The sequence below is a fragment of the Macrosteles quadrilineatus genome, unplaced genomic scaffold (genome assembly GCF_028750875.1).
Source record: "Macrosteles quadrilineatus isolate MER2022 unplaced genomic scaffold, UCM_ALF_1.0 Scaffold_21__1_contigs__length_2333173, whole genome shotgun sequence".
Taxonomy (NCBI): domain Eukaryota; kingdom Metazoa; phylum Arthropoda; class Insecta; order Hemiptera; family Cicadellidae; genus Macrosteles; species Macrosteles quadrilineatus.
Window position 1 is genome coordinate 1379684 of NW_026542614.1, and position 15878 is coordinate 1395561.

The following is a 15878-nucleotide window of genomic DNA, read 5'->3' on the forward strand; positions in this document are numbered from 1 at the left end:
CCCATCTTACACAACCCAAGCCAGGCCCGGGGACACTCAAGGTCATAGACCCTCCCCCTCCCCGCCCCTATTACACCACCAGGTTGTTCCATTTGCTGACAAAATGCAAGTAACGAAACAAGGAAGTAGAGACAAAAAGATATATTTTCTTTATTCAAAAATATAAAACTGTTACAGATAATTTCCAAAGAAATTAATTCATGGTACCTAGTTTGTGTCTTGTAAATATTGTATTGGATCTTAGAAATATCTTTTTTGAAACTCAATCTAACTTAAGAAAAAAATAATTTTACTGAAGAAAACTTTCATAAAATTATAAAATATTTAGGCCTAACCTCTTTGTAGACTTGTTGATACTTGATACTTAAAAAAAAAATGAAATGGTGACCATAAAATGCCGAACCAGACGTTCAGAAGTGTTGTTTTGTTTTGTTACTGAATGACAAAAAGGACAATAGGAAAATAAAAGAACAAGATACAGATCTGTACACAATATCAGATATTTCTTTTGTTTATAATTTATTATGTAAATAAAATACTAAAAATATAATTTAAACTAGGTATGGAATAAACAATAAATAATTAAACTGGTACCTCTGGATAAATAGTCTTTCTTTTGACTTTGTTTTCTTTGCACTGTTGCGTCACGGCTTTTGTTTTGTCAGTAGACGACTGGCTCTGGCTAGTGACAGTAAGGCAATAATTGCTCTGCTGTGTCTTTGTTCTTAAACGTGAGCAAACTTAATATTTAATTCTAATTTTAACATTTTAATTCCTCTGTAATAATATATATAAAGAGTGTTTCTTTGAAAATTACTTATTATAACTTTGAAAATAGCCTAATAATTTTTTTTTTTGGCCCGACCCGATCTTGGCCCGAACAAATCTCTGACCCGACCTGGTCTCTCGGGCCTTCCGCTGGCCCGACCCGACCCGAAAAAATCGGGGACCCGCAGACCCCTAGTTTTATGTGTGTTACCAAGGCTAATCTGGACCCTCTCTACCAGGTAAGCTAGCGGATCTCTATCCTAGTAGATAATAATCCTACTAGTTGAATTGTATCTTATAAGAAAATAAGTTCAATCTGTCCTTAAAAAAATAAAAACTGAAATAGAGAATAAATAGTGTGCTCCTGTTACAGAACTGGACTGTTGGGATGGGCCTGACGGAATGCCTATTGTCTACCACGGACACACGCTGACTAGTCGGATCAAGTTCCTGGATGTTGTTCGGACGATTCGAGAACATGCCTTCGTCACGTCTGAGTGAGTCAAATTAACTGTTGCAATGTTGCAATTGTTTTTATCTGTGTTTTTAACACTATTAGCATTTTAAAAGTTTGTGAAGGAACAGGCCCTAACCTAGGTATTGTTACCATGAAGTCAACATTTTGATAGAAAGATTCATATAGCACCATACAAATAACATTTGTGTACGGAATCGTCCCCAGATTTACTTTACTCTAATAATAATAGGTTAAATACCTTGTTTACGTCCTCAATCCAAGTCGTCTTTTATAATGACTATAGTTTCGGGGCCAACAGCCCCATTGTCAAATTTTCTGTCTTGTTAATTACTGTTGATAGCATTGGTCACCGTTGAAGTTCACATATACACATACACTGACACACGAAACATTTATATTTACACGTAACATTGAGAATTTATACTTTTGGCCGGCCTAAACAAAAGTGATTACATCGTTGTGTGGACCGGTACACTGACTGACTGATTCATGTTAGCCAATACCCTGGAGACGTTGACCTTGGCCTTGGGGGAGGGGGTGATCAGCTGTTTGTCACTATTTCTATTGTTCAATGAATCGATGCGATCGAACAGAATGTTGGAATTAAAAGTTAGTTTTTCGTTTAACACATCGTTTGGCGATTTTTTGAAAGCTTTATAAATTTCATAGCTTTCTAGGACATTCATCACAGGTCCTTTATTGCATTTATGTAAAATTTCTAATCCTCCATTGGAACTTTTTATGGAATGGTTTTCTAACTTTTTATGGAATGGTTTTCTTTTTGCAGGTGTTCGCACTATGAATGCAATTTAGGTTTAGGGAGATGTTCATTAAACCTTGTTCTAATGGAACGACCAGTTTGCCCTATGTATATACTTGGGCAATCATTGCAATTTATTTTATAAACACCCGTGTTAATTTAACAGGACAGAAAATTTGACAATGGGGCTGTTGGCCCCGAAACTATAGTCATTATAAAAGACGACTTGGATTGAGGACGTAAACAAGGTATTTAACCTATTATTATTATTATTAATCAATCCAGGAGGCAAACATGGATAAATTACTTTACTCGTAAAATATTCTCTAGCTAATACTGTTTGAAATTTTTATTAATTTCCCTCAACAAAAAGAACTATTGGAATTATTTTGGAACTGGAATAGGATGATCATGTAGAAAAAAATTTAAAAAATTTGAATTTTTGACAATTCAATTAATTTTATTTTGTTTTACAATAGTCTTTATTGGGTATGCGTCGAGAGCTTGTATCAGTATTTAGTATTTTTATTTCTATTATAAATAGTAATACTGATACAAATACCCGGAAGTGGACAACAAAATGTTTGAAAAATTAATTTTGTAGCCATTAATTTCCATTTATCATCTCAATAAAATCTTATCTGTTACACAAACAAATGTTTGTCTTGTGGAGAGCTACACGAGGAAAAAAGTTTGGAAAAGACTGATCTCTAGTAACCCTTACTTTATAGATATCCTGTAATCCTGTCAATCGAGGACAACTGCTCGCTGCTGCAGCAACGCAACATGGCCGCCACCATGGTGGAGGTGTTTGGAGAGCTGTTGTTGGTACATCCGGTGGAAAAAAACGAGACTAAGCTGCCGTCGCCGGAACAATTAAGGCACAAGATCTTGCTGAAACATAAGAAACTGCCTGATGGTGTTGACGAGGCCGCTTTGCTCATGAGATCTGATGAAGGTAAGAGATATGGCTGTGTGTGCAATGGACTAGGTCATTTTGTTTTAAGAAAACACTTTTAAACATGAGATATGGGGATAAGGAAAGTAAGAGTTATTTCCTGCCTTCATTTGAAGGCTTTTTTTGCAGGTGGTTTTTCAGAAAATTAATGGAGGATAACCTGGTATATATTGAATCCAAGATAGGGTAAGGCACCCAATAAGGTACCGGCAAAAGATTCTATAGAAAAGGAATTTTTTTATAATTTGAATTTTTCCCTTTTTAGTTATTGGTGAATAACGTTTTTAACCATAAAATTAAAGTAAATTTAAATCAACTCACACTTTATGTTTGTTGAATAAAACTACTGAAGATTTGTATCTTGAGGTTAATTAATTCCGTGATGCTGGATAACATAGCTTAGGTAAAGAGATGCTTTAATAAATGAGCTAGGGACCATCCCGGACCCACGGGTGAGAGAGGTTTTAGATTTGTTGGGGGTGCACTGTGTATTATATCTTGTGAAGCTTTAGGCATTTCAGACTAATTAGTAACAAAGTTAGAAGAATTTAGTTATCAGTAAAATGATGTAGTCTTTAAAATTTAAACAAGCTTCAGGGGAGTTCTGGAGTCAACTATATTCTGAAATTCCAGTTCCCACCTTCACAACATTATTAAATGTTATGATTATTAAATGTATTTGACTTAACTTAGAATTTCATGCAAGTGAAGTAAGAAATGTTTTTCATTTCTAATCTTTGAACAGATTAATATTAATAGTTTATAATGATATTATCTCAAATAGGAACACAGAACAGGTACACTGATCTGAATTCATTGTAAATTATCTGCAGGTCGTGGAGAGATGGACTTGAGAACAACAGTGAAGAACGGAGTTTTGTACCTCGAAGATCCTGTAGACAAGGAGTGGAATCCTCACTTCTTCGTTCTAACTCAGAACAAACTCTTCTACACAGACAGCTTCCACGGGAACGAAGAGAACGATGACGACACCGAGAATGAGGATGAAGAAAACCACACAAGCTTTCAAAGACCTAAAGAGGTAATGTACTGTTTAGTCAGATTCATTTTCTCAACGAGTGATAGCATACAAACATATTCAAGCAGACCATTGAAATTGATAATTTCATTTCATTTATTTATCTCGCCATTTTTACATAACTCACAGACAAATTACAATCTTAGTTTAAAGCTGAAAATCACCGTTGAATTGTGGAAATATACTGCCACTTACTTCACTATCTGCCTGATAAAACTAAGGTATTTCTGAACCCAACCTTTGTAATTGTGAAAAATTACATGATTTCGAGTCCAGGTCAGGTACCAGTAGACTCCTAGAAATGGTATGAAAACTCTTGAAAGTTCAAATTAAATTTCATTCTTTTAGGGAGTGCCCAATGACGAGTTGCATTTTGGTGAGAAGTGGTTTCACGGAAAGTTGGCCGGAGGACGCAGCGAGGCAGAGGATCTCTTGCGCAAGTTTTCACGCCTAGGAGATGGAACATTCCTGGTGCGAGAGAGTGAAACATTCGTCGGAGATTACTCTCTCTCATTCTGGTAAGTGGATGTGGTAATGTCATGATAGGCAGAGATCAGAAGACTGTGGTGACCAGGGTTGTTACCCGTCCTTATTTCGGTCCCTTGTGCCCTCGTTTATGCCCATGTTAATCCACACAATATATTGGACAGATTATGCAACACAAAGAACAATTTGGAAAGACAACAGGGTAAAACAACAGAGGTATTTGCATAATAGCATTAGTCAATGATAATAGTTATACAGTAGACTCTCGCTCATCCGGATCGGCCTTGTCCGGACTCCTGGTAGTCCGGATCGGCAATCGTGATTTTTTTTAGCGGCACAGTACAGTAGAAGTCCGATTATCCAAGCGAAACAGGACCGAGACTACCTTGAATAATGAAAAAAATTGGATAACACGGCGGTAAAAATTATTACTGGTGGAAGTGCATATGCCCGGGCTATCATTACTGTGGACCTGGAACAAAATTCGGACGAAAAAATTATACCGGTGGAAGTGCATATGCCTGGGCTATCATTACTGTGGACCTGGAACAAAATTCGGCCGAAACAATTATTACCGGTGAAAGTGCATATGCCCGGGCTATCATTACTGTGGACCTGGAACAAAATTCGGCCGAAAAGATTATTACCGGTGGAAGTGCATATCCCCCGGGCTATCATAACTGTGGACCTGGAACAAAATTCAGCCGTAAAGATTTTTACTGGTGGAAGTGCATATGCCCGGATATCATTACTGTGGACCTGGAACTAAATTGAAAAAACGGCTATGTACAGTATTGTGTATTTGCTCGACTCTCGATAGTCCGGATTTTTCGTAACCCGGACCGGACGCCCGCCACATTAGTCCGGATGAGCGAGAGTCTACTGTAATTACTTCTATGGAAATTTCTACAGAGCCAGAAAACCTTTTGGGCAGTGTTTTGATAGTAACATAAAGTAAGTTACTCCCACTAATGTGTCACTACTTACTAGTGTTTGTAAAGTCATTGGTTTGGTTTTGTACAAAATTGTTTCTAATGTACGACAGTGTGTAAAATATAATACCAGACTTCACAATTTCCGGCATGAGTGTATTATTTTCAGCCTCTTATTTGTCTGATCCGCAGGAGACAAGGCAAGGTGAACCACTGTCGTATCCGCTCCAAACAGGACCGAGGTCAGACTAAATACTTCCTCATTGACAGCAACTGCTTCGACTCGTTGTACAGTCTCATCACACACTACCGCACCCATCCACTAAGATCTCAGGTAGGTTTAGCTTAAACTTATCAAAACTACCAACTAGTAACTTTACTCGGTGGTGAGCCGTGAATATCTTGAGTTCACGTCCCGGTAATGTCATAAAGTTTTTTTGCACTGTACTGGCTTTGCTTGATACCTTTCACATTCAGACCCAAGCCCAAGTGGACAGTTGAAGATTAAAAGACTGAGATTAAAACTGTCAACCTCTTTGAAAAATAAAAATAAAAAACAGAAGAAAAGAATTCTTTGAAGCTATTGTAGAACTGCAAGAAAGGACCACGATGTTCTAAGTTCGCCTCAATAAAGAAGGATTTCATTTCATTTCAGTTGAATAATGTTTCTCACTTTACCATTGATTATAGAAACCTAATTACAGTAACCCTCATCCAACATTGACATCACTAACTCCTCAGGATACCCGACCTACAGGGTGGCCACAAACCCGAAATGCCGGGAACATTGAGAATGATGGGGGAATTTATTTGACGTATCGGGGAAAACAGGAATTAATTATGTGTGAATTTTGAAATCTCACCCAGGAATCCTGATTTTAGTCTGCCGTCATGGCAAAATCAAGAACATCTTCCATTGTCACGGAAAAAACTACAACTGTTTAGGCTAAGTTAGCAACATTAACATTGGATGGCTTGGTTTGAATATATGCTGTGAGGCTTAATCTTACCACTTACCAGTTTGTTTGGAGTTTCAAGAGGTAAAGTTTGAGTACAAATGTTTTGCAGGAGTTCCTGATCACGTTGAAGGAGCCAGTTCCCCAGCCCAACAAACACGAGGGGAAGGAATGGTACCACCCTCTCGCTACTCGCAGTTCTGCCGAGGATCTCCTCAAGAGGGTGCCTCATGACGGAGCCTTCTTGGTCAGACCTAGCGACAAGGATCACAATGCGTACACCATCTCATTCCGGTCAGTGAACCACTACAGTCAAAATAATAATCTAATACTTTGTTTGAAGTTTATTTTCGGCTGAAGTTTGTGTTGTTTGTGATATTATTGTAAATATTTTCAATCACAATTAAAATGTCAAGAAAATTGTTTTCATTGATGGAGCCTTGCTTGAGCGGTTTTGTACAAACGGTATCTTTTGTATGTCCTCTATATTAATTGGTGATTCCTTTCATAGTTTTCTTGTCTCTTGTTTTAATTTCTATAAAGTTTTCTGTGGGGGTTTTCTTTTGTGATTTTCCGTCTTTTGCTAGATTTGTGTATTAGTACAAATTTAATCTTGACATGATTCAGGTACTTTCTCGGAAACTAGTTTGGTAACCATCAATCATGATGGAAAATATTTACAATAATCTCTCAGACAAGAGAATTTCATTATCACTATACAGAATCAGAAATGCTTTGTTCATTATTTATAACATATATAAATACAAAATGGCGTCAATAACTTAATATCTAGTAATAGTTAATAAAAAATGTTCTTTGAAAGAGGAGTGTGATTTTTTATTACATACACATTCAATTTCTTTTTGAAGATCTTGAGCTTATTTCCAACACAAATACAAGGCACAAGGTCTTTTGACAGAGTATAAAATAACCTACCTTCTGCAGCTATGGGATTTTTATTATAAAACTCTAGATTATGTCTCTAGATTGCTATGTAGTTACAATGTCGAGTATTGTAGCTATGTACAGCTCCCAAAATTGGAATTGTGTTCTTATTTATTTCAGTCTTTAGAGTCATTATAGTTTCAAAAACGTATAATCCATACACTATGAAGTTATTTAACTTAGCAAAATGCTGTTTTAGTGATTGGTTGTTATCTTAGTTTAAAATAATACATATGGCTATACAAGGTTTCCATTACAATTGGTAGGGTTTTGTGATTTGTAAAACTTGTGTGAGAAAAACTTAACATTACATACTGGTACCCTTGGGGTGCTCTAACAGTTCTGTATCAGGTATTCTGATCAGTTCATTTTTATAATTCATAATGGTAAATATCAAAATTCCTGTAACATTGATGTGTTTGTTGTTTGACAGGGCGGAGAAGAAAATCAAACACTGCCGGATCAAGGTGGAAGGGCGGCTTTACACCATCGGCACCGTTCAGTTTGAGAGTCTGGTGGAGCTGGTCAGTTACTATGAGAGACATCCGTTGTACCACAAAGTGCGACTGTGGTACGCGGTCAGTGAAGATCACGTGCATCGGCTGGCTTTGGTGAGTCTCCAATTCCATACTTATTTTAAATTTTGTGTTTGTGGTTGAAATTAGTAATCCATTTTGAGTTGTATACTGCCTAATTATGTGTATCAAATAGTCACAGTCACTGTAACTCTGCTTTAAAGTCATCAGTGAGTTTGCCAATGGTCAGTCGCGTCCCACTCCGCTCTCCACCAACCCATGTTTTGTACGAACTCCAACTATCCGGACCAATTGGTACCATACCTTATTCGAATAGTTGGGTTTTCACTGTAATTTGGAATGCCTATTAAGTTTTTTATGCATTTTAAAGATTTTGTGATTGATAAATTTACGCATTTAACGCAATTGCGGAAGACGACGACAATGTATACAAGTCCGCAGGAGATATTCAAGATTTTATCGCAATCACAGAAGACAATGATGATGATTCCAACACCGCAAGAGATGATGATGATGTTTACATGACCGTGGAAGATGTTCAGGATTTTTCTGCGATAACCGCTTTTGCCCTCTGTCTTCTTGAATAACGATTATTGTAACTTTAGTTTTAGATTTAAAAAATCCTTTCTTTAAGCAATTTGAACGATCGGCTATTCGGAGAGTTAGAGTTTCGTTAGTTAGAGCTCTACTTCACTTTCAACAGCTGATTGCTTCCAGTGAATTTCTTCATATATTACAAGCCTTGTTGTAGTTTTTTTACTTTGAGATTTTTGTGTAAGTTTATACAGTATTTGCAAAATCAAGTAAGATTTACAAGCCTTTTGACTCTTACTGAATTGACTCTAAAAATAGTAGGGATATAAAACCTTTAAGTTTACTGAACACATGTTTTTCCTGTACAGTTGTGCAATCAAATGTGTGACTTTCGGGAAAAAAATATTCCCGAAATTTCAGGGAGGAATTACATTTGATTCGGGAATTTTTCGGGACAAATTATTTGATGCGATTGTTGGCGATTTTGCCGCTTCGCGAGTGACAGTGACGCCACTATCGCGAGAGATGTTCACGATAGTTCCGCAAACGCAGGAGGCGAAGTCATACCGACGATCGCTACGCGCCGTGACTGCGGAGTCATACCGACGATCCCGCCGAGACCGCGGAATCATACCGACCATCCCGCCGAGACCGTGAGTCATACCGACGATCGCGCCGTGACCGCGGAGTCATAATGACGATCGCACCGTGACCGCGGAATCATACCAACGATCACGCCGTGACCGCGGAGTCATAATGAGGATCGCGCCATGACCGCGGAATCATGCCGACGATCACGCCGTGACCGCGGAGTCATAATGACGATCGCGCCGTGACCGCGGAATCATACAGACGATCCCGCCGTGACCGCGGAGTCATACCGACGATCCCGCCGAGACCGCGAGTCATACCGACGATCACGCCGTTACCGCGTAGTCTTACCGACGATCATGCCGTGACCGCGATTCATACCGACGATCACGCCATGACCGCGAGTCATACCGACGATCATGCCGTGACCACGGAGTCATATCGACGAACACGTCGTGACCGCGACTCATACCGAAGATCACGCCGTTACCGCGTAGACTTACCGACGATCATGCCCTGACCACGAGTCATACCGACGATCATGCCATGACTGCGAGTCATACAGACGATCATACCGTGATCGCGAGTCATACCGACGATCATTCCGTGATCGCGAGTCATACCGATGATCACGCCGTGACCGCGAGTCAATCCGACGATCATGCTGTGACCGCGGAATCATACCGACGATCACGCCGTGACCACGGAGTCATACCGACGATCACGTCGTGACCGCGAGTCATACCGACGATCACGCCGTTACCGCGTAGTCTTACCGACGATCATGCCGTGACCGCGATTCATACCGACGATCACGCCATGACCGCGAGTCATACCGACGATCATTCCGTGACCACGGAGTCATATCGACGAACACGTCGTGACCGCGAGTCATACCGAAGATCACGCCGTTACCGCGTAGTCTTACCGACGATCATTCCCTGACCACGAGTCATACCGACAATCACGCCATGACCGTGAGTCATACAGACGATCATACCGTGATCGCGAGTCATACCGACGATCATTCCGTGATCCCGAGTCATACCGACAATCATTCCGTGATCCCGAGTCTTACTGATGATCACGCCGTGACCGCGAGTCATACCGACGATCATGCTGTGACCGCGATTCATACCGTCGATCATGCTGTGACCGCGATTCATACCGTCGATCATGCTGTGACCGCGAGTCATACCGATGATCACGCCGTGACCGCGAGTCATTTCGACCGTGAGTCACAAGTTTCAATACCTGCAAATTTTTACCCATTTTTTTGTTTTTATAGATCAGTGCCACAAATGGTAAAAATTGTTTGTATTTTTTGGTAACTGCAATACTCAAGACTTTCTTTTTATGTACAGGAAAAAATCCCGTCCCGTCCCGTCCCGAACTAAAAAAGTCAATTCCGTCCATCCCTACTTATCATCAAACTTATCTAATTACAAAATTCCAATACAGTTGTACAATCAAATGTGTGACTTTTCAAAACCCTCATTATCAAACTTATCTTACTTACTTGGATACTTGGATACTTGGAGAATTCCCACTGGTATCGCATCAGCGACGTGATCGTCATTTTTTTATACATTTCTTGATATTAATTTATATAGATGGATTCATTTCCTCTTCAGGGATGTACATGGCCTAGACATATATTTCATCAACACTGTAGTAGGCTGCTTGACTTAAGAATGTTTTTGGCAGGTTCTTGAATTTGTTGATAGAGGGCTCTTGCGTGATGTACTGAGACAATTTATTTTTATACTATTGAAGTAAGGGCTCTTGCTTGCAAGGGTGGAATCTGATTTACTTTACTATGTATTTGAAGTTCCACTGTTTTGTTCAACTCATTGATGCCAAAATGTTTTGTTTATAATGTATATATTTTTTTTTTTTACATTATGTATTTTACCTCATATGCATTTAAACATGATATGTCCATGTTTAAACAAAATAAAAGCCAAAAAATAATGAATCTGAGCCCTTCTCCTCTATAATAATTTTAAAAAGAAGCAAAACAGGCGCAAATGTCTACCATCCCTTCTAATCCCACTAATAATGTCAAATTCCACTCTGGATACCGCTTATTTAAGGTGGGCCCTTCCACCGGCTAAGCCCCACACATTACAAACCCCACATGTTGAAAAACTACAACACTTCACTCATCACTATACTAATGCGCAGGACTTTGGTCCAAGAGGTCCCGGGTTCAAATCATGTTTAATCGCCAATGGATTTTATCTTAGTAATAATGCCGCAACCCCTAAGTCTGGCCTGAAGTAATGTGAAAAATAATCCAGGGCTCGTGCCTAGCGTCCTAGGCCAAAAAAGCCAACATGTCACCATTAGCCGGCCGGGATGAGTACCTTTATAACCACATCGACACTAGGTTAGATTTCACAAATTAATCAAGAAATGCCAGTGCCCAGTGTGTAGGCAGTACAGCCACCTTCCAGCAAATTGTGGCGATGACCTACACTTGTGACATGGCGTCGATGGGCTAAAAGAAAGTTATCTGTTACCATTAACTGTGTGGTAAAAATCTTTTATATCGATCAAATTTTTTTTAAACTTTAAGAATCATTTTCCAGTACAGTAATGATAACCAAAATCATTTTGCGCCATTTTTTATTTTTATTTTACATTTTTGTTGTTGGACAAGCAAATCTTATGATAGTGGAAAATTTGTAACAATTTGAATAACCACCAATGTGATAGGCCTATTTAAATGTTTCGTTTTGTTTTATTTATCTATTGTGTGCGTGTGACAGTAATGTCTTTCTGTGTTTGTACCCTGACGATGCCGTATTAACTGTGAAACATGTAGGTTTTTAACCTAACATCAAAACATTTGGATTACTTGACAAGGTAATTATACCACAATATTATAGTCATTCATAGTAATCCAGGGGCCATCAACATGGAATTTAATTGAATAACCCATCCTATTACTCAAAATAACTTCATTTGTTACCAATACTCAAAGTTAGGCTAGTCGAATTGCTCAACCAAGCTATAGCCTACACAGTCACAACTTTTAAATCAATGAATTAAATGGTATTTAATTTATACACAAAATACCATTGTGGAACCAACTAGTTTTAAAAATAAAAAAGAATTATACTACTATAAAACTCTTCAATGTAAATATCCAACAAAATCTGAGGTGCTAATATTTTTATTTGTTGTTGTTTCAGGCAGGAAATGTAGTTAAACAAAATATTGATTATTTTGTTATTTGATATTTCACAACTAGCTTAACTAGTAGTTTGAAAAAAAATAGTCTTTGTTTGGGAAATTGAATGATAATAAAGCTTCGTTTTAGAAATAAGTTTATTTTCAAATACAATAAAAGGCATTTGTTAACAATGTTGGGAAATAAAATTGATAATTCGTCCGAGGATTTGTATATCAGCATGTATACAATTCATTAGTTCATCCAATAATTGTAGTTATACAATTTGTCTAAAAGATGCTAAGGTAAATGTTTATTTTGTTCTCGCTTTGAGCTGAGTATGTTAACTGTTATAACTTCCAATTAGAGCCAGTCTTGGCTCAAAATATGAAACAGCTGTGCAGAACGGTGTGCTCATATTGGAGAAAATAGCTTATATAGAAATGTACTAAATGATATTAAATGCGGAATCAATATGGGTTTTATAGAATTTTTTTTGTGGAGAATGATGACCAGTATGTCATTTTGAGTTAAAAATGTCAACTATAATATTCTTAAAACTTTCAGAATAGCTAGCAATTTATTTAATAACATATTTTTAGAGAACAGTGGGGTAGGATTTTAGACTTACCCTTTTATCTCAGCAAAAGTTTTAAAAGTCAAATAATTGACAAATTTATTTTTTTTGTCATAATTAATATAATTTTTCTTGTTATAGGAGTCATAAAATGATTTTACATTACTCTTTAGCGCCATCCTTAATATCCTTAGTTTTCTTTGTAGATTCAATTTATTCAATTAACGCCATGGAATAGATAATCATATAACATGTACAATGTGTTTACTATTAACATAGTCCCTACAATTATTGTATGACATATTCAAAACACTATTTTAATACCGTTTTAACTTGTTGTCTATAAATCTATGAAATATTGCTTGTACTTGTAAGGCAAATATTGCAAAGTTATTGGTTGTGGTGATCAAGCAGTGCCGGATTGAACATCGGAGCTAAGTTTGAGTTGTGGGACATTGGCAGTACAAAGATAGGCATGTGTCGGTAGTTATGTTGAGGGTGAGGTGCCCAGGGTGGAGGGAGGAAGTGATGAGCGTGGATCGTCCTAACGTTGGTGTAACCACTCGGTGGCTTCCTTTTGGCCGGAACTTCTTCGTCTTTGTGAACAGTCTCGGGGTTTTGTTGTGCTGCTGTTGTAAGTGGTTGTTTACTGGGAAACACTGTTGAAATCAGTGGAGATGTGGTGGATAAGAAAGGATTAGAATTTTGAGGAGGGAACTTGTTTTGAGAAAAAATCTGTTTTATCGGGCTGAAGTTCACCAGTTGGAACGGGAAGAGAGGAAAACCTGGAGTAAACATGGAACTGCTTGGTCGTAGATGCGGATTTCTTTGAGCAGCCATGTTGGGTGTTGTCGGCACCATTGGCATATTGTTCTTATCAGGACGATCTGGAGTGCATGTGAATTTCAATATCGGTGTCGTCGGAAGCAGTAGTGCAGCTAACATCATATTGTTTTCTTTAATATCTTCCATTTTCACATTCTCGTAGTTCCCTGTTTCTGACATGCCTATGTTGGGTTTTAGTTTTTCCTCGGTGTCAGTGCTCGCTGGTTTGTTAGAACCTTGCACATCAGGTTTTTGTATCTCAAGTGGCTGGTTCTGGGATGTTTTTGAATGATCTGATGTGGATACATTTTCATTGTGTTGTGTGGATACAGACGAATTAGGATTCAGTTCAACCATTGATTTAACCACGTGTTGTGGGTCAGTCTCGTTAAGCGAATTTATTAATCTTGAACCATCGTCAATGTCTTTAATGGTTACTTGGAACTCTACAGTGCTATCTGGTTTGCTTTTATCTTTTGTCTTCTCTGGGCTAACAACTCCTTCGTTAGTGCTCTCGGGTTTGTCTGACGTCACCTCCAGTTTTAACAGTGGCTCTTGTGCACCAGAAACACTTTCTGACTCTTGTTGAACCTTAACAGCTATCATATGGGGACCTGAACCCTCCGAGTGGTCTACATCAAAGACTCCTCCACTTCCCTGAGACATGTTCTTGTCAGACGATTCATACTCCACCACGGCCATGGTTTGTACAGAGTCTGTGTTGTTGACTGCTGTGTCATGCTGTCGTCTCAGCTTCTGCAGGGACGGTAGTTCAACCAGACGATACGTCGGAGTTGGTTGTACATTTACCACTGCTCGGAAGCCGTTAGCTCGGTCTGCCTTGTAAGTGACCACTCGTAAGTCTCCTGTAGGCTCCACCAGAGAGTATCTTCCTCTGACTTCTTTACCGTCGCTCTCTTCATGGTGACTCTTGTAGTCTCCTGAGTGCTTGTCACTGACAGTGTATCCAAACTGATACGATGAAGGAAACTGGAAATTCAGTCCAAATTAATTACAATACATACTATACAAGGCGTTTTTTTAACGCAACCCAAAATACAAATACTGTGAGACGCTATTTAACGACAAATCAAGCTCATATGTTGGTATCCCTGACCTCTTTACTTCATCGCCGATCAAATAATATGCATTGTTGCATAGTTATTTATGAGGTGTAGTGCTATTTGGAATTTATTGTAAGCAAGACTAAAAATGGCCTTTTCAAAGCTCAAATAGAGTATTCTTTGTAGGTCTAATTGTAGTCCAATTACAAACCTGAATTGGCTTTGAAGATTATTGGACCCTAAAATGGTCTGAAATTTTCTGCTTAACTCTCTTGTCAACTATTTTTATTACTTTCAAAACAGTTACTGTACTACTAACCGAGTAATGCCACTATAGTCCTCGCCACCCTAACTTGTGGCAGCCCAAGGCCGCACGCTGCCTATATCTAGTGTGGCCTTGGGCTGCCTCAAGTTAGGGTGGCGAGGACTATATAGAAATCTTTTTAATCAAGGAAAAAGTAAAATTTTAATAAACAGATAAACCATGAAAGTGGGAGAGACTCATGGATGCAACTGCACTGAATCAATAAACTGTAATCTACAGAAAGTTAACAGAAACTTTTTCCTTAGCTCAACCTCAAAATCGCTACAGTACATATATCTTCTTGCTCATTTTGGGTATCTAACAGGTAGGCTTATAAGGTGTATTGGACAAAGTGATCCAACTGTTAGACATTGTTAGTTATCAAACATTTATGACCAAGCAAAATAATGAAAGACTAAAACTTACACTTGTTGTTGCTGAATAGCCAAGTTTGCTGAAGATCAATAAAAACGTGATTGTCTGAAAAACATACACATACAATTAAAAAAATAGATAGATTCGCCTTAAACCAACTAATAATAGAAAATGACCGGTTTTAATGATGGTTAGGGCTCTTGGCCCTTGATTCTCTTGTCCCTCAATAAATAGTCGATGAAATTGTGTTCATGTTGAATGTAAAGCAGATATGTTTACATTGTTTCCAACAAGAAAATGAAAAAAATTTTAAATTTGTGTAAAATAACCAATTTATTGAAAGTTTTACATCCTTATGATTTTAATTGTAAAAGTATTGTTGAAATACTAACTAACTAACGATATGAGGTCTTGTTGAATTTGGACTCAATTAGGCTGTTGAGTTTGCCAAACTAACTTTTTGTCATACATGTTGGGAATCCGTAAGATTTTCAAAGTAACAATTTCTCGACAAGAGGCTGAGTATCGTACAAGTTTAATGCTCTTTCAACTTTAACCCAGTTTGCCCAAAG

General features: G+C 38.2%; 1 protein-coding gene across 1 annotated transcript in view; it reads left to right on the forward strand.

The window, feature by feature from the left end:
* The window catches only part of LOC129005459 (1-phosphatidylinositol 4,5-bisphosphate phosphodiesterase gamma-1-like), a 51841-nt gene that overhangs the window by 14142 nt on the left and 21821 nt on the right, over positions 1-15878 (forward strand). Inside the window, exons 8-14 of the mRNA XM_054434349.1 lie at positions 1142-1265; positions 2738-2964; positions 3798-4006; positions 4352-4521; positions 5614-5755; positions 6490-6671; positions 7756-7933. Of these exons, the coding sequence (XP_054290324.1) occupies positions 1142-1265; positions 2738-2964; positions 3798-4006; positions 4352-4521; positions 5614-5755; positions 6490-6671; positions 7756-7933 (1232 nt within the window). The remainder of the gene's footprint in view (positions 1-1141; positions 1266-2737; positions 2965-3797; positions 4007-4351; positions 4522-5613; positions 5756-6489; positions 6672-7755; positions 7934-15878) is intronic.